Source organism: Heliconius melpomene, chromosome 21 (assembly GCF_056956725.1).
Source record: "Heliconius melpomene rosina isolate 202511_hmr_F chromosome 21, ASM5695672v1, whole genome shotgun sequence".
Lineage (NCBI taxonomy): Eukaryota > Metazoa > Arthropoda > Insecta > Lepidoptera > Nymphalidae > Heliconius > Heliconius melpomene.
The window spans coordinates 3,602,382-3,622,706 of NC_140409.1; the positions used below are offsets into that span (position 1 = coordinate 3,602,382).

General features: G+C 31.0%; 1 protein-coding gene across 4 annotated transcripts in view; it reads right to left on the reverse strand.

Annotated features, from left to right (window-relative positions):
* Positions 1 to 20,325, reverse strand: part of t (C45 family peptidase tan) — a 45,026-nt gene that overhangs the window by 7,030 nt on the left and 17,671 nt on the right. For 3 of the 4 annotated variants that reach the window (XM_085206489.1, XM_085206486.1, XM_085206485.1), the window contains exon 2: positions 1,548 to 1,639. In XM_085206489.1, coding sequence (XP_085062615.1) covers positions 1,548 to 1,639 — 92 coding nt within the window. Of the gene's footprint in view, positions 1 to 1,547; positions 1,640 to 1,971; positions 2,094 to 20,325 lie in introns of those variants that run through there. The other variant, XM_085206487.1, reaches the window with a different exon arrangement.

The window sequence follows — 20,325 nt, forward strand, 5'->3', positions numbered from 1 at the left end:
ATAAGAGAAATACATTGTTATTAAAATATATATATATATTTAGACTCAGGCTGAACACTGCATTCAGTACGATATGCAACGGACTAAGCCATTACGTATTTGACTTAACGAGCCACTCAACACACACACATGTGTGTTGAGTGGCTTCACTCAACGCCGCGCTCTATCTTGTTAACATAGCGAGGAAATAAAAAATAATTCATTACCCAGAGTAGTATTTGAACCTACTACCTTCACGTTTAGAGTCATTAGCGAAATAGTGTAACGACACACCACGACAACCTCTAAAATAAACAATAAAAGCTTTTAAAATAACTCAAATATTTGTAAAATTGTAAGCGAAATGTTCAATATACACTTGAAACTTTCATATTGTATTTTATAACAAAAGTTCAATTTCACATATAGCATCTTCAGACATTTTAAGATTTAATAAAAATCTAAATTTGAGCTCTGTGTTCTAATATGATAGAAATATTTATAAAATTACGAATTACGAGAGATGCTCTCAAAGTAAATTGAATAATATTGAAGCGCATAGCCGCTACCTGAGCATTATATTAATCTTGTGAGAGCATACATTTTATAGAAATTATTTTATAATAATATTAGCGGCCCGCCCACGGCTTCGCCCGCTTGAACCACATGATTATTTATTTAATGAACAGTAAACCCTATTATTGTGGGTTCGATTCCCACTCGAGGAAACGAAATATTTAGATTGTTTCCTCGCTCTGGTAACGAGGCAGGGCACGGCGTTGAGATCCGCCAATCCACACGTAATTCACTATTTCATTTTGAGGTGTGCAAAAGAGATAACAGGTAAATATTATAATGCAATACTTTCATTCAAGTTTCTATCATGGAAACTCGTTATTAGATCGCGCACCGCATACTAAAGCACTTTAGTCGCAATCGCAAAAGCATATAGTTTAGGTAAATGCCAGTATTTTGAAAATATATGAATTTATTTATTTATTCTTAACTTTGTATTTGAGTAAGTGGAACGTTGACAGAGGAGACGTAGAGTTAAGACACTGCTACCAGATAATTCATTCGTCCAATTTATTTTTAAAGTATAAAAATATGCAGATGTGAAAGACGTAATGAGATATTTTATTTATTTTCAAGACTTACGGCGTAGTTGTTAGTTGTTAAAATAATATGCGAGCATATATGGAAAGATTTACAAAATTGCTGTTTCATATGTATACACTACGCTTCGTTATAAAAAAAAAAGGGAATATTAATCAGAATTTAAGTTATTTCTTTTGCAATAACTATATTAATACAAACAGTATTTGACAAATAAAAAAATTACACTCCGTTCTCACTTCCGTTTCCCATTTTCCGTCGAATTCTGAGGGCATCGTTACCAGAGCGAAGAAATGAAAATATTAAATGTTTAATTTCCTTGAATGGGAATTGAACCCACAACCTGTCGCATTGACAGTCGCTTGAGCTTCTGCGCCATAACTGGCCTCGGCCACGAGACACAGCGTAAAGTTTAAAAAAAATACATGTAAAAGATACTAAATTCAACATACCACATCGAAGCCGACTTCATAGTGCGAGCCTTGTAAGTACAATACGGGGACGGCCCGACGCCTCCCTATATATTTTTCACATACAGTAGTTCCTGAAAAGAATATACAATATAATATACTGATATAAAATAATTTATATGATTTTGCTAGTTAATATCAATACTAATATTTTATAATCTAAAAAATCGTGTGATGTAAATACAAAAATAATTAAATATTTAATTTTACAACGTATGATTCTTTCAATAACCTAATCCTACTCCTACGTCTCCGTAGCTAATTAAATGTAAAACGTCTCATACATATATATATATATATATATATATATATATATATATATACATGTTGTATATATATATATATCTCGAATTAAAATTTGGAATTAGAACACTTTAGGGCCTCCAAAACAAGGAGACAAACTCACCATTGAGTTCCTTCATTTCGATCGATCGAGGTTAAAAAAACAAAAATTCGTAATTTTAAATTTTCGCCGCACTTGCTGTCTCAACAGAGGCGCGATTGACACTGTGCACAGCTGTTAGCTCTCGGCTTGTAATATAGCTCTAACCACATCCGAGGATAAGCTGAAATTACGTTTTTCGAATAGCACCGTATGAAGATACGGATGGTGATGAGTAAAAAGCTTAAGTAGTAGCATATATGGTTTGGTGGTGGAATTATATGTTAATTTAGTGATATGATAAATTTGCAATATCAAATAATAAAGTTAAAATCGAAATTTTATATGTGAGTGGTAGACAGACATTGCTTAACCTACCAAAATACAGTATCAAAGATTCTGGAGGAAGGTCATGTAAAAAGCACGAGGACCCCTCGGAGGGCATGTATGAAGTGGTTGATGACGGTAGACGAGGCGAAAGAGAGGTATGAAGAGACCATGGCGTTCTGTTCCCTCTGCGCTAGCGATAGAGCGTGAAGATAGTGTATAGTAGCTGACTGTGATGGTTGTGGTTTCGATGCTCACTCGAGGAAATTGTATATTTTTTAATAAGTCGTCTTCACCTACTCTTCTATATGTGGGGGAAAATGGGCAGTTAATAAAAAAAACAGATAAAATAATTCTCAAGACATTCTCCTATCTTCTTTTGAAGAAAGAAAATGTTTCCTTAAGATAATAGAAGTTCGATTCTATTTATGTTAAACTTGAAAATAAATAATAATCTTTTTTCTATGTCAAGATAACTTTTTTTATCAGATTAAAAATAAATATGTAAATTGCAAGAATAATCTAAGGATTATTTACTATAAGTGAGTGAGGATCCATTATCTGATAAAGACCATTTCAATCTGGTGTAAAATAATATCAAAGTAGATCACTTGGCAATGAAAAATTTACATAGCGTCTTATATTTTTTTAATTTACCTTAAATACCAGTCGTCGCGCAGGGTACAAGCCTGTGATTGCGAACACGATAGATTATAGGTTCGATTCTCATTCGAGGAAATGAAATATTTAATATTTTCATGTCATCGCTCTGGTGCCGAGGCAAAGCACAGCATAGAGTAACTCTCAAAACACTCAAAACGCGATGCCTCCAAAATACAGTGGAAAATGGAGAACGGAGTGTACACAAGGTTTCACTCTAGGTTCTCTCAGCATAGAGCTCTGCCACTCAAAACGCGATGCCTCCAGAATACAGTGGAAAATGGAGAATGGAGTGTACACAAGGTTTCACTCTAGGTTCTCTTCGCCTATCCTGCCGTGACCAAGAGACCCGTGCACAAAGTAGTTGGTCTTTAAATCGTGCTAAGTAATTTTTGTAATAATTCTACATAAAAAATTGTATATTAATTTTTATTTCCTACTGAATTTATTCGCGATATGAATGTATATTGTAATAAAGAGAGAGAGAGAGAGAGAGAGAGACAGAGATCTACAAACACATGTCCACTATGCATTCATATTTAATATCGATCTTCGAGAGTTTAATTCAACGATTTCTTATTGTGCATTTTGATTCATCTGCTAAATTAGTCTCAATAACCTATTCCATACTGATTAATTTGTATACTAAGTATTATGATTATATAAAGCAGTTAGTGAGAAAGTGCACTAACTCTTATAAATGAATAAATGGCCTTAAGAGAAACATTTCTTTAGTATTTTTTTTATAAAACCTAAAAAAAAATTGAGGCCGTCGTAGTGCAGCAGCGTAAGAATGTGACTGTGATGCGGCAGTTGTGGGTTCCACTCGAGGAAATGAAGTATTTATTTACATTTATATTTTCATTTTATTTCACGCCGCTCTGGTGTCGAGGTTTTTGCCTTGAGCGGCGTTGAATTCCGCCACTCAACAGGCATAGCCTCCAGAATTTGGTGGAAAGTGGGGAACGGAGTGTCTTAACACTAGGTTCCCTCTGCCAACCCTGCTTGCTGTGTGTGTGATGCAGCGTGAAGCTCATTTTTTTTGAATGGGTGTCAAACTTGGAAACTGAAGAAAGTCAATAAGTATAGATATCCCGTTTCTACAAAGATAATTTTCTTATCTAAGTGTGTAATAACACTTTAAAAATGTTAATAATTCTAAGTTTTGTTTCATTCTGTCTATTGAATTCTTTAAAATGTAACTTACACCATTTGTGTTTAAGCATCTTATATAATATGCCTTTTCTAGCAACCTCATTTGCTTGCACGTGTTATCTATACACAATACCATTTTCTATACAAAATATACTATTTATATATCTTATTTACTGAAATAAATGTATTATTTTTGTAGCTTATTTAAATTATTATATGTTTTAACATAAAATAATAAGAAGAAACGTAAGAAGCCGTTATGGGTTTGATTCTTACTCTCTTTATACTCTCTTATTACTATTCTCACTTAGAATGAGTCATACAAAATACTTAGTTGAGAGCAAAATCTAGTGATTTAATAAATATATTTTTATTTTGGTCTGGCATTACTTGTGCCTACATAAGATATATATTTTGTTATATTTACATTTTTGAACCATTTATGTAATAATTGATTTTACGCCAAGGTCCACTTCACAAAGTAGAAGTAGGAAAAGCTTCATTTACATTTTGATTTTGAATTGATCATATTTTTTTTATTTTTTTTTTTGATATAAATTATAACATAAACACGTAAGTTATTTTGTTGTTCATGTTTGAGAAAGATATTTTTTATAATTTGTTATTCTATTTTCTCTTGGTGTATACAAAAAATTTATACGAAAGTAGTGTTATTAAAAAATAATTATGCAGAATTAGCTTTAGGTACTATTTTCCCATTATCCGCTATATTCTGGAGGAGTTTTGACAGCAGAGCGAAAAAACTATTTTTTTTCCTCAACTGTGAATCCAACCATGACACTGTCACAAGCTTGTGCCTCTGCGCCTTGACTGGCCTCGAATGATTGATCAAAATTCATATGCAAATTAAACAAACATTATTTCAAAATGTTTTTGAAAAATCTAATCTAAATATATAACTGATTATTTTTGATACTTCGAGGTCAGGGGAGCTTTATTATCAGTAATTTAATAGGTTTGGCCAATTAATAGAAACCGAAATCAGCGTAATAGGTAAGTATAATTTATTTTTATTAACATAAAATAATAGATATCTTCTGAAGTGTGTGACTGTCACGCGTGGGTTGCGGGTTCGACAATCACTTGGGGGAAGGAATTATTATTTATTAATATTTTCATTTTCTTTCAGACTGCAGTTCTGCCACTTAACAAGCATTATCTCGAAAGGCTTCAGCGGAAAGTGGAGAACAGAGTGTCTTAGCACAAATTTCTCTCTGTCTACGCTACTGTGTGTGAGATACAGCGTGACGCTGATAAATTATAATTCTGAAGGTACCGGTCGGTCGCTTATAATAATGGTTGTTTATTGTATTTTATAGGAAAGTATTGCATGTATCGAATAAGGTAATTTTACTTTGTTACTAGCAAAAACAACAAGATTATATAACGGGAAGAATTAATTTAATTTTTTAAAATTAATTATGTTCAATTTAAAAAATGCATTACGTAAGTAAAATATTTGGTCTTTGGGAATTTTTGACTCCCCCTTCACTTAATAATCTATGTTTCTTCTTAATGTTGCCGATGATCTTATCACTAGCGTCTATCAAAGTAGAGGTAGAACGTAAACATAGAAATAAATAAAAATACAATGTTAGTTATTTTTATTGTTAAGGTAAATGCAAAATAAGGTAAGAAGGAATATTTTGCAGCTATTACAGATAAATTAAATCGAACCCACAACCATCATGTTACAGACAGACCCTTGTGCCGCTGCGCCATGACGGCCTCAATGATACATATAGATGATGATGAATAATCGTTAATTAATTACCTTTTATTTTAAGATTTTCTTAGTTAGACGTTATAGCACGAACATAGCAGTGTAGAAAGAATAGTGCTAAGACACTCCGCCACTTTTTACCCAATTATACGAATTATACGATAATATTTTTATTCATAGAAGACAACAACCCGCCCGCGGCCTTGCCATATTTGTAGATCTTTTTAAGATATACAATTCTCTAGTACCTAGATTATTTTCTCTATCTCCTAACCAGCATTTTTCATATAAGCGTACAAAAACTATGTTTTTAAGGTTATCTCGGTGTTATTTTTATGTTATTACATTTATGTATAATAACTCTGTCTCTTTGTGAAAACGTGTCATTGTCACGTGTAGCGGTGCCATTTTTTAATGTAGTTTTCTAACTTTGCATTGATTATAATTAACTTTTCTTGGCAATTATCTAAATATTGACCGCGGCGTTAAACATCGTCGCGCTTTATCGACTATAACGCAAGACGCGTGTCGCAAAAAATTCAAGGGTTTCTTCTGTCTATGTCTATCCTAATATGTGGAAAAAAGAAGAATAATGGAGCTGCTTTTTTAACTAGTCTATAGATACTAAATCCTTATAAGGCAATATTTTTATTCGTAATTTTTATAATAGTATAATGTAGTAGTAATCGTAATTTAAATAATATTTCTCAGTGTGAGCGTGTTTATCATATTAAAATTGCTTACCTACATACTGATATATTATGTAAATATTTCATTATTCATCTAATGTCTTATTGTAATTACTGTGGAGCTCCATGAAATACTAATTAGATAATAATTGTCATTTACTAAGGTAATTAGTATTACAAGTGCATGTTTCAATATTATTGACATTTTTTTTATTATTTTCACGGTTTATCAAACATAAAAAAGCAAGGAGAGAAAATTCCATCTAAATTCGAGACATTGCATGGTGAGTGGTGGAACTCAACCCTGCAGTTTGATGTTACCGGTGCGGGGAAATGAAAATATATTGACATGTCCTCCGATTGGGGATCGAATCATCCCATCATACGTTTGTGGATGATGAAAGATCATTATTATAGTAAATATTATCAAGAAACTGAATAAAAAGACAAAAGGATTGTTTATTCAAGAATTAATGAGCTTTAATTTTACATATATTATTTACGGACTCTTCAAAACCCCTTATAAACACCCAGACCAATTCGATGGCTCAATCATTTTCCCAAACAGAGATGCACCTTTATTTGGTGCTACCTCTAAATGGTCCCCACTTTCAGGTTAGACACTGTCTTAACTACATATTGGTTTAATAGTCCTTAAAATTTCATCTTTGCTAAAATAACTTAAGTCTGAGGGCCCTGGGATAATTGGGATAATTAGGTAATTATAAGGTTACAAAAATTAACCTAGCAACATCTCAATCAAAAGAATAGGTCAATATTGACCATATCAATATTAAAAATATTTTATGTTTTAAATAAATTGATTGACTACAAACAATCAAATTTAATATTATATGTATTATTTGTGAGAGACATTAAGTTTTCATGCTACGTGCGCCATCATATCGCTATGCCAGCCATATGCAATTTTTTTAAATATGCTTTTTTGAAATCGCTTTGTGAACATTTTCTTTTCAATTCAGAAATATTAATTGCACTGTACAACTTATATATCTAATTATATATTATACTAGCGGCCCGTTCGCGGCTTCGCCTGCGTGAACTACTTTATTATTAATTTCTGTCCCCATGAGTACCTACGTGCTATAAGTGACGTCCATGTAAAATTTGAAACTCCTAGCATTTGTAGTAACGAAGTTTCATACAAACTTTAAGCCCCAAAACAACCCCTTAGAAGTCGAATATTGCAAATTCCCGTCTTAGCGAGCACCTACGTCCTATAAGTAACTCCTACGCAAAATTTGAGCTTCCTAGTAGTACATGTAGTTTCTGAGATTTCGTGATGAGTGAGATGAGAGACCTTTCGATTTTATATATATATATATATAGATCAGAGCCTCGTTCGTTGATCAGCAGGATGCACCACGGACAGGTGAGGTTGACGCTTTGAGGACACTTAGATATTATGGCCCCCTTGCATCCTATATTATATTATAATAACTATAAAAAAAAACGCCAATTTAAATCGAACTAGTAATAAACACTAAAACTAAAGGCATTGTTTAAAATACAATAAAATGTTCAATAACATGACAAAGAGCAATGTCGTGTAATTCAATATTTATATATTTTATTGCTTATTGTAATGTTACGTATTTATTATGTCACTAGCTGCCTTTCATTTCCGCTCAGTAGCTAAATATCTACCATTTCATATGGGGTCTAATCTTACAATATACATATAATACATATAATATTTCAATGCTGAATATTTGTAACAATAAGCTAATTCTTTTTAGCTTCAAAGCTGCAAAGTAGGGTAGATAGAGGCAAAGGCGGGTCCCCAGCTATTTTTTTTTTAAATATTGTTTTTTTTAAAACGTCGTACTACATCTCCGTCCCTATGCTGTCGAAGCCTAATCCACATGTACCAATATTATACATTTCAGTTTTCTATGTCATGGAGTTTCAACTCTGATTCGTTTGTCAGTCACTCATTGAGTAAAAGCTAATAGGGAACGCTAGGTTCCCAGCATTCCCTCTGTCTACTCTTTTATGTGCGGAATATACATGATTGTATTGATCGACAAAATGATCCCAATCAATCTAAATGCACTAAGGAATCATTTTGAATCCGTTATTTAATACTTTAGTAATCAGTATCTATCAATGTCTCTGGCTATGAATGGACAGTGTCTATTTTTGGCTAAACTTACAAAATTACATGTATTTATCTCTAAAATATGAGTTCAATGTTTTTTTGTTTAATTTGTGTGACAATCGTGAAAAGAACACAGATTATTATTTCAAATTTGGTCTTTTGTGCAAAATAAGTGACAAATCAGATGTCTAATAAGAACTCTCTGGCTTTTACAAAGTATTCGTCACTCTCATATAAACGATGAATAGGGTTCTATATGATTTCTTAATTAGATGTTTAATTTTTTTTATCTTTTATGATGGCAGGTCCTTACCTGCCTGATATCTTCATCAAAGGTAAACATGATGATGTAGTTAGGGAAATTTGGTTGATCTTTCATCTATACTGTTATGCACCTAATAAATTATGATTAAAATATTATGACATTTTGAAATCAGATTCACGCAGTATCCCGCATACAGCAGGGTAGGCAGAAGGAATCTATAGTTAAGACACTCCGTTCCTCGCTTTTCTTTGAATTTTGGAGACATTACGCGTGCGTTTCGAAACTCAACGCTATTCTTTCCCCTTTCAGAGGGAAGAAATGAAAATATTAAATATTTCATTACCTCGACTGGGAATCGAATTTACAACCTGTCGTGCTTACTGTTACGCACTTCTGCCCCTGCGATACGACTTTTTATAACATTGACCTATGCCTCGCTATAAACAAAAGAAATAAGTAATGTCATTGACTGTTATTACATTTTTGTGAAAGGCTCAAAAAGTTGATAAAGAATTTAAAAAATATATATTAAAAATGAATGTTAAAATTTATATTAAAAAGAAACATTTAAAAAAAAGATAAAAAAAAGGGCTACGCATATGTGAGTAAAGTGAATATCTGAGTTTTATTTAAAAACTGTTATAATTAAAAAAAAAAAGAGTCTTTTATACTTTCTACACAACGCTAGAAATATCCAATTTGCCTAAATAAATATATCACTATATACATAACTACACTATATATATAACACACATAGTTAAAGAGGGACCATCCGTGGCGCAGAGGCACGAGCGTGTAATTGTAAACACGATAAGTCGTGAGTTCAATTTCCATTTGAAAGAATGATATATATTATCATATTTTCGCTCGAGTGTCGAGGAAAATCGCGGCGTTAAGTTCCGGCCACTTGCAATGCCTTCAGAGTTCAGTGGAGCGGTGTGTCTTAACACTACGTTTACCTACGTTAAATTATAGGTAACATAACAACGATCAGATCTAGTTTTCGCAGCTGATCTATGAACCTTTCGACTAGCCCCTTGGTAAAGGTGGGTAGTTATTGAAACCGCACGGGTTGCAATTTTCTTTATTATTGTTTTAAACTACTAGCGTTATGGTAATAGAGTTTTCGATTTCAAACAATATTTCTTAGTACTTACTTTAAAAGAGCAATGACCACATTTGCGGTTTTACACTTTTGACACTTTACCTGGAGACCATCGTTTTCAAGGCCGTGTCATGAATTTTCTTAAATAAATAAAGGAAATAAAGAGGTCATTGTCATTGCAGCATAGGGGCGCACAAGGCTAGACGAGAAATGCCCCATTTGCATAAATAAATAAAAATTAAATAAATCATGTTAAAAAGAAACCGTCGTACCGCAAGAGTCACACTCCTACTGTGTATAAAAGGTACATTGGTTTTTTATTTATTTATTTATTTCCACAAATAATATTATGTGACAAAAATGATGTAGAAAAATAGTAATTACGACGAGGTCAATATAATTAGTTAAAATATTTATGTTACTTTATATTACACATTGTGATAAAGTATGTCCGTGGTGCTTTAAAAATGTCATAAATTTATAATAACCAGATATATCAAAAAAATACGTATTAGCTTTAGTTTTTTTTAATTTGAAGCCATTTCAATATTGGACACTTCTTTTAAAATTTCAACAAATATCTATAACAAATAACCTGAAAAAAAAACGGTGGTTCTGTTTGCGGAACACTATCTGTACTTACTCGTAAAAAAACTTGTATACATTTAGTATGGTATATTAGCCATATTATGGTATGTGGGAATGTCACTTTCCTACGCTTCGTATTTAGTAATGCGGAGTTAAACTACGCATTGATGTCATCATTCATAATAGATGTTTAAATCTAGATGTTTACGAAATATAGAACATAATTGGCAACGAATGGTAAAATATTATTTTAACTAGAATAACCATCCTAAGTCAGACTAGACCTAATTATTTTATAATAATATAGTTATCAGATTTCAACTAGATTTTTCCTCAAATGAATGAATTAATCTCAATTCTATTGTTAAATATACGGCTAGTTATGAGTTAAAAGGACAAACAAAATGCTAATGTAATATATTTAGATATTCTGCTTTTTTTTCTGAAATAAAACAATATTTTTCAGGAAAATAATCTTGGAAACTCTAGCTGAATTCATTATTAGCTGTAATTACATCTAAAGTGCGGGTAATTTTCATGTCGGAAAAGAATCGTGACTGGAAAGGTAACCGCAATACAATGTCATGGTTTATTTACATATTATATTTTTATACCTTATAATTCATATATTTCTGGACCAAAGAGGTGAAAGTAGAATTTGTAATTAATTATATATTTATTTATCTTATAATATACGAGTAATAGTAAGCTTCATCTCCTGATTTCCTGGCTATAATTGTATAAACATAACTCTTTGAAGTATATCATCATCATCATCATCAACAGCCATCTTTTGTCCACTGTTGGACATAGGCCTTCCCCAATTCTCGCCACCGCATTCGATCCTCAGCTCTTCGGACCCATCCGCTTCCCGCCAACCTCTTTATGTCATCGGCCCATCTGGCAGGGGGTCGTTCCACCGGTCGTTTTGTATGGGGTCTCCAGAAGTATATATATTACAATATAGTTTTTCGTATTTTTTATATTTTATTCAAAATTTTCTTGATTTAGTACGAATATATATGTAAATGTTAAACATATAGACAAAGTTAGAAAGAAGACAAATACAAAAAAAAGTCCTTCAAAAATGTATATTTAACCGTTCGACGTTTAATATACATTTTTGAAGTCGTTCAAACCTATGTACTATTTCAATAACTAAATACGATAGATCTATATTAATATTTTTGCCTATCAAATGCTAAATACTTTTTTTTATACTTAGCTTATATATTTTTTAGTGTGTGATTAGTTTTAAATCGATACAAATTCCAAGGTACTATCGCAGGAAATGCTGTTTTAATTTTAATTATATATGTATTTAGTATGTCCTATCCTATATATATAGTGACGTAAAAGGTCATCTGTGCAGTAATTTTTCACTGCACTCGTGATTTTTATGCCATTTGCCTCGTTTAATTTAGATTTGGTATTAATCAATATTGTTTGTCAATAATTAAATGGTTCTTTAATCTAAGATTTAATTTTTTTTTGCTAGAAATAATTAATTTGAGAATTTCATAATAAATGAATGCAATATTATTCATACATCTAAAATAGCTTTTCGACTTACATATAAGTTGTGTACCTTCAATTGGATGTAAAATACTATTCCTTATAAGCAATAACTACGAAAATCGTAAATCTATTATACATACAAAAGAATTAATATCCATATCAGATGTCAAACAACGACAGAAATTATGGTAAAATCGATGGTCAACAAAACTATTGAGATATCCAAAAAATAGTAGGAAGGTCAAATAACATGTTTTTAAAAAATAAATTTAAGACATCGTTAGAATTTTTAAATTAAACTTCCGGAGTACCTACATGGTATTTACTTAGATCATAATTATATATATATGTCGACATTATATTGTTCGACATTATGTTGTTGCTAAATGTTTTTGCGCTCATTATAATATATATATTATATATTTTTTATTGTAGCTATGTATTTAAGTATAATTAAGTGTAGCGTTCTGTATGCGTACGTAACCACATAGTTACTGTGTTAACGGATATCTGTAACACAATAGGTAGACCTTGACAAAACATGTGTCCTCAGACAAGGTAAAGGTAAAAATATATTAGTTGCAAAGGCAAATCACCGCAGGGGCGTAACGGCGCAGGTTGTGGATTCGATTCCTATTGGAAGAAATAAAATATTTAATATTTTCATTTCCTCATTCTAATAAGGAGGCGCGACATTGAGTTCCACCACTCAACACACATTGCCTCAGGTAACCGGTGGACTCTGGGGAACGGAGTGTCTTTACATCAGGTTGAGACTTCTCTCTGCCTACCCTGCTATGGGAGAGTTACAGTCTACATAGGTAGGCTCTATGCAGCGTGAAGCGAAAATATATAACAACTTTATTGACCAGGGACCATTGATTCAGCCTAACGTGACCAGTAAAAAAATATTAACTAATATATGAAAAAAATAAAAGTTTTTTATGTATATTTTGAAAGTACTGAAAATTATCTTACTGAAAAGTTAAAATTTTATTAGTCTCTCTATTTCTTTAAATATTCTAAACAGATCCAAACTTACAAGACTTTACTGATATAAAAATTTCCCAATAGTGAAATTATAAAGTTTATATATTAATATTTTATTTCATAGAAAAAATAAATAAAAACTTATAGTGTTAATATCACACAAAGTAAATACGCCGCACACTTAAGTTTGTTAACTTTATTCGCTATGTAATGCGTCATATAGGGTATTTCCAGTAGACATACAATTATGAAAATTGGCAAGAAGTAAAAACTTGCAGTCCAAATACAGCCTAAATAAATAAAATAAATCCGAAAAATTTAAATATCTTTATATTAAAGATAAAAACGATTATAAATTTATAATTGTTGTAAATTTCATTGAAAATGATTGCATACGCCAGCAAACTTAAGTTTGTCACTTTTATAACCGACCAAAATTCCTGAAGTTGGTATGGAACACTCAGTGGGGGTGTCCGATTCGCACTTCATCGGTTTCTTTTTTAATTTACTTGATAGAGTATATCCGGAAAGTTACCATAATTAAATTTTGCAAAAAAAAAACAACCATAGAATCAATCAACCTCCTAATTTCTTAGGAGGTTGATTGATTTATCATTCGCTGGTTTTGATGTATGATCATGTACTATTATTTTTTATTGCGTCGTTTGATTTAGATATATTGCGATTTTTTACATTTTCAAGTGTTATTCCACTCAGGAAAGAATAATATATCTTTAAAAAATCGTACTCTACTGACCACTAAGCGCTCTCCAAGAGGCGAAAACACAGTATCAAAGATACTAGAGGAAGGCCACTTAAAAAGCATGAGGAACCCCCGGAAGGCATGTATGAAGAGGTCGATGACAGTGGACAGGCGCTCCTTTCTCTCTGACTACCCCGCTAGGGATAAAGCGAGAAGTTAAGTTAAATTAAAAAAAGAAACCTTTAATTACCTATGTAATTTTGAATCAGTGTTAAAACAAACGAACAATGATCGAAGACTAATTATTATCGATCATTTAATTATCCTTAATTAAAGGAAACCGAATGAAATTAACTCCAGCGATAAATTAAAATTCCAAAAAGTGTACGCGTCGCGTGCATTAGCTGGCAACTGAGTTATTAAAATTAATATTTAAAATATTGTTTATTATTTGCTTTTCAATTTGATATTAAACGAATAATTTTTATATAAATATAAAATATTTATTTTCATTTCTTTTAACATCTCCTACATTCAAGGGTTTCTGGTAGAGAATTTTATTTAAAGTGGAAGCTAGTCGTGGCGTTGTGGGTTCGATCCCCACGGAAAAAATGAAATATTTATATTTCGCTCTGGTGTTGAGACAAAGTGCGTTGTTAAGTTACGCCATTCAACACACAATGCCTCCAGAAATCGGCGGACAGTGGGAACGGAGTATCTTACCACTAGGTTGCCTCTGCCTACTTTGCTCTGTACCGTAAGTTTTAATTTTATGTTTACATTTAAATTCAATCCGTTGTAAATATAGAGCATCTAAATTACTTCAAGTCTCTTCTTTTTATCTTTCTTCGTATTAGATTCATTATAAGAGTTTTCAACTAGATACGTCTCTGCTGCTCCGCGAAGTAAAAATAGGAAAGGATTTATGGGTCATAATCAGAAAAAGTGTACTTTTTGTGTCTTTTCTTGTCCCGCTACTTTGAATGCGTTTTAAAAATACAATTTTAAAGATATTTGAAATATTTTGCCATTTACGATAAATTTATTTATTAACTTAAAGATTTTTGTAATATTTTAAATGTATTATGGCAAATAATAGTATTTTTTGTTAGTTGCAAAAAACCTTTCAAAATGCTTCCATACAATTTTACGTGTCCCATTCACCACTTTACTTTTTAAAAATTGATTTGTTACGAATATTTATGGTTTTATTTGATTTCAGATATGTTTATATTACTTTACATTATACATAATATCAAATAGAACTATTTTTATTGATACATAATTTAATAAATAATATATATTAGTTAAGTAAATTTGTCCCAAAATATTGTCTTTTCGTTACTCAGGGCTAGTAACGTACAATTAAATTATAAATGCAATTATTTTGGATGGTGTTTAATATTATTTTTTGTTGTGGTACCATAATTCAAAAAGTCAATGCTGTCGTAGCTACAACAAGTAGTGTTCTCGCAGCAGTTGAGGGGTTCAAATGTTTCAGAGTGAATGCGTGAAATTACATCTCAGGGTTATACACGGCTTTTATTTTGGTAAGTATTCTATAATTTCGTTTTCTTGTTTATGTTATTTGCTTCTTTTTACATCAATCTCAAAAAAGAACTTCAGTGCTTGCACATGCAACACGTGGCTTATGAGCAAATATTTAAAAAGGTTAGAATTTCTCAGACTTCATTCTCAATTTCGTTATATTTCGTTACGTAACGAAACTGAGAAAATATGAAGCCTAGTTCACAATTACGGTACCAATGTTTTCTTATATATGTTTATAATAAAATTGTATCGAACCGGTGCTTGTATATGGAAGATATGTATATAAGAAAAAAAATTGCTGGCATATGAAAAAAACGATTATTGACTTTTCATAGAGTAAAGTAACCAAAAATAATGATTTTTAAGTTTTTTAATTGTTTACTTGTTTGTCTATGTGTTTGTGCATGCTAATCTCAGAAACAGCTGAACCGATTTAGTTAAAAAATTTTTTATTCTTCCTGAAATTAGTTGTGATTTTATGATTATTATTTTTTGATATATATTTTTGTATTTTCAGTAAGCGTCATGGCTCCTATGTCAAATGCTGAAACACATAAAAGATATAGAGAACGTCTTAAAAAGACCAATCCTATTAAATATGAAGATATGCGGAATAAACACTTACAGAGAATTAAATTTAATTCCAATGATAACGACTCAAATTTTGATATATTTTAAAGTGAATTTAATTTTACCATTAACTTTGTGATCTCTAACTAGAAATATAAGTTTATTACGTTACGAACTAGCATTATTATATTGTTAATATTGTCACTTTGTTATGTTTTCTTCTTACATTTATAATCTGTTAATTCAACGATTGAATCTTTAAAATTTTGATCTGTGTCTCATTAAATAAAAAAAACAATAGTTTTATTCATATAATATCGTTATTTTGTTGTGTATAATGCCTTATGTCATCAGTTTCGTAACAAACATTATCAGTGTTGTTACTTATCAGTTACGTTACGAATACGAAAATGTCCACTTTTCTGATTATGACCCTTATACCTAACTGGCTTATGGAAATTATTCTTGCTTTAGAAATACTTATGTAGATGCAGCGCTACCCACCTCATATATATTTTTAAATGGCTCTATTGTTGACTCGCAACGCCACTACACATTTGCAAATACTTATATTTGCAAATGTGTAGTGGCGTTGTGCCAATGCATCACGACTGGCCTTAGCCAGTCGTGATGCATTGGCACAGGTATGTGACGGTAAAATGAATTCAATAGATTGTGGGTTTGACTCCCACTCGAAGAAGTGACATATTCTCTCTGGAAAAATGGTGCACTAGGTTTCATCCGGGATAATGTGGATAAAAAAAAACAAACTTTTTCTAACAAGTAGGTATCAAACACTTAACCTCGCGACAAACCATTATGTACAAGAACACCTAATACGAAATTTTGCGAAATAGCGCATGACCTCTCGACTAACGTCATCTGACCTTCTAAGGAACATTAATTTTGGAAAAACAAAATATATTCAAAAATAGTAATATTTTGGATTTCATCATTGCTGTATATAATAAAATTTATTACATATTTTAAATGAAATTATGATGGTTTTGTAAATGGACTATAACTATATATAATTAACGAATACGTGACCACCGTTTCAAAAATATATAATACTAAACATACGCAATGAATCCAGTTAAAAAGTTTCATTGAAAACTTATGTTAAAAATTATATTTTTGACTTAATTTTGACATGTAGTTTTGTATAGGATCTAGAGAAAAGAAAACTAAATTGTTCTTCTTCGTATAAATTAAGCCGTTTAATAGAAAAAAATAAAATGATTTAAGATATTTATAAATGTTATATTTTATATTTTTTTATTGTTTTGTGTTTGAGGATAAGAACGAGTCTCGTAAGTTCATCTAACATGAGAAAAAAATAATATAAAATTGTAAAAAAGAAAAAATAATAAGGATAAAAGATGTCCGAATATTTCGAACAGGTTTTAAAATTAAAGACGACTCATAAATTAAGTGGAACAATGTTCAATACAGCACATTCAAAGACACATTTTATCCTGATGGAGAGTTGTCCCTCCAAGTTCCCCCAAGTCAGGGTATTGCCCAACTTGGTATTGCTTCGGTTTTTACTTCCATTTAATTTTTTTCATTAAAAGTATTAGAATATGCATATAAAAACTTTAAATTTCACTTAAATAGATGGAAAACTCATATGAAATGAACAGCTGTAATATAATCGTATGTTTTGATTGCTAATCAGCTAGGCGATGATGGAGTGATTAGAGTTGTGGTTACAAAAACCACTTTCCTGTGGCCAGGCTATTAATATAACGTGATAGGTTATTGTATGACTATAGAGTTATTCTTGTATCTTATAATATAACTACAAAGTAGAATATTTTGAGGCCGTCATGGCGGAGGGGTTTGTGGGTTCGGTTCCCACTAGGGGGAATGAAATATTTTCATTTCTCCACTCTGGTAACCACAATCATTCAACACACAATGATTTCGGAAAGTGGGGACTGGGGAATGAAGTGTCCTAATATTGCTTACGATTATAATAAAAAAAAGTATTTAGAGTTGTTAAAACTACTAATATTAATTCGTAAATTTTCATATTTATAACAAATATTCATATACTTTGCTATATGAGCGTTAGTTTTAATAATGAAGATTCCTTATTCCTTAGTGTTAAAACATTCCGCCCTCCACTTTCCGTGATGAATGGCGGAACTCTTGGCGGTGCTTTGCCACCAGAGCGAAGAAACGCAAATATTAAATATTTCATTCCCTCGAATGAGGATCTACGCCACGAATGGCGCACTGATAATTGATAGCAAAATATCAATTCTAACCCTGAAATAGCTCTTGGAGGCACCGAAGTCACGTGACGTGCAATAGGAAGGTCACACGCGAACCGCGCCGCGCCCACAGGGCATTTCATATAAAATGTTATGTGTATTTTAATAAAAGCCTAATTATTTTTTTTCCCAAAAATGAAAATGTTTTATTTTTCAAACAAAATAAATAAATAATATAGTGATATATCTTAAGTAAGTGTTGTTATAGTATATATTTAAGCTAGCATTTAAAAAGAATTGTAATGGTTATAATAAAGTAGTTCGTATCCAAAATTCATATGCTCAATTACGATCCCTAACATTAGAATATGCTCTTCAAGTCAATTTCAGAAATATATTTAAAGAAAATACATTTTTAAGTAAACAGTCAATGTGAAAACGCTTGACTAATACGAAAACCGTATAATTTGAACCATTTGTTGTTAGGTTACTGTCAAGGTCTTCATTTTTCAATACCAGCGTATGTTATATGAGACTGACTGTACTTTTATTATATTATATATTACGGGAAATGAATATAACGATTTATTAATTCATAATTTATTGTATATTTTATTATCAATAATAACTTAAATGTTTTTAAATTAAATTGGATATTAAATATTTAATCGTTTTGGCTTTAAATATCGAACCTTCGTTTCCTAAATTTAGATAACGCTGTAGTAATAATATAAAAGCTAAACAACGTTAACTTAACTATTAATATAAAAAATAATAAAAACACTTTTGTGATATTATTAATATCACAATATACAAACTATAATCCTTTTTTAATATTTATAAAATAGCATTTCTTACTATTATAACTTAGATAAAACAAAAAAAAAAACACCGAAATTTACCTTCGTTGATGTGAACGTCAAATAAAATAAATATAATAATTTCTTTAAGGAACGTCATCATCAGTGACATACGAGTCCAAAGGGTTTAAACGGGGTTTCCTCTGTCGCTAAACTGTATGCGGGACAAATGGAGGTTTTTTTTATTTATAACTAAACTAAATAATTTATATAAAAAGAAATAAATATTCTAAGAATAATATTTTAAGAAGCATCTTATTTATAATACTGGTAAGAATTTAAGTTTATATACATACATGTATATATAGTTTAAGTGAATTAGCAGAAATGTATGGTAATTCCCTGTGAAGGATCGATTCAATGTAAAAATTGTTACGTACTTATGGCACGATCTGCAATGTTTACATCCTGAATGAAGATCAGATTATTTTTTATATTCTATTAGTCAATATCAAGTTATCTTCATAAGACATCCGCCCTAATATTTAATGCAAAAGAAATTGTCTGTTTGTTAGTATCTTTTATTTCTATTAAAATTGATATTGAAAAATACATTATAAACACTGAAATATTGATTATTTGATAAAATATTTATAACTATTCATATTTAACAATGATTTGTCCATACATTTGTGAACGAATCAAAATATCGATGGGCCGACGTGTCTTTACTAACTTGACCTAGAAACTCCTCGGAGGCAAAGTGGAATGGATATAGAAATTTGCTTTAACATTTCCTCATAAATATAAATAAATCAGCTTGACGCTGTAGACAGAGGGAACCTAGTGTTTTATTTATTCTAGCACTACAGACGTACCCTTTTCTACTTTATAATATAGTCTAACCAAAGATATATGTATAGTCAATCAAAAGAATTTGTTATAGGCAAAGGCTTTTAACTTTCAATTATGAAATTTCTGAGAAAGTTGAAGTGCGAAGCCCGATGTCGATACTAAAAGTTTTAGTGCTTAATACTAACAAGGTATGAGATCATCAGGACGCGGTTAGAACGTGTTTTATAAAACATACCTAATGATTTAAGGGATTCAATAATATATTCTTTTATTCAACAAAAGTGAATTTAGATTAAATCCGAACCGACACTAAAAAAAATATCTTTGATTGACTTTACAAGAGCGAGATGCACAAATCGTTAGCGCTTACATATATTACGTACCTACTTACTTTTAGGGATACGCACTTCATCATCATCGACAATTAATTTAACTTAATTAACATATATTTTTAATTTAGGGATAACTGAAACTAAAAAAAATATATTTTCGTTATATTGTTTCAATACAACAA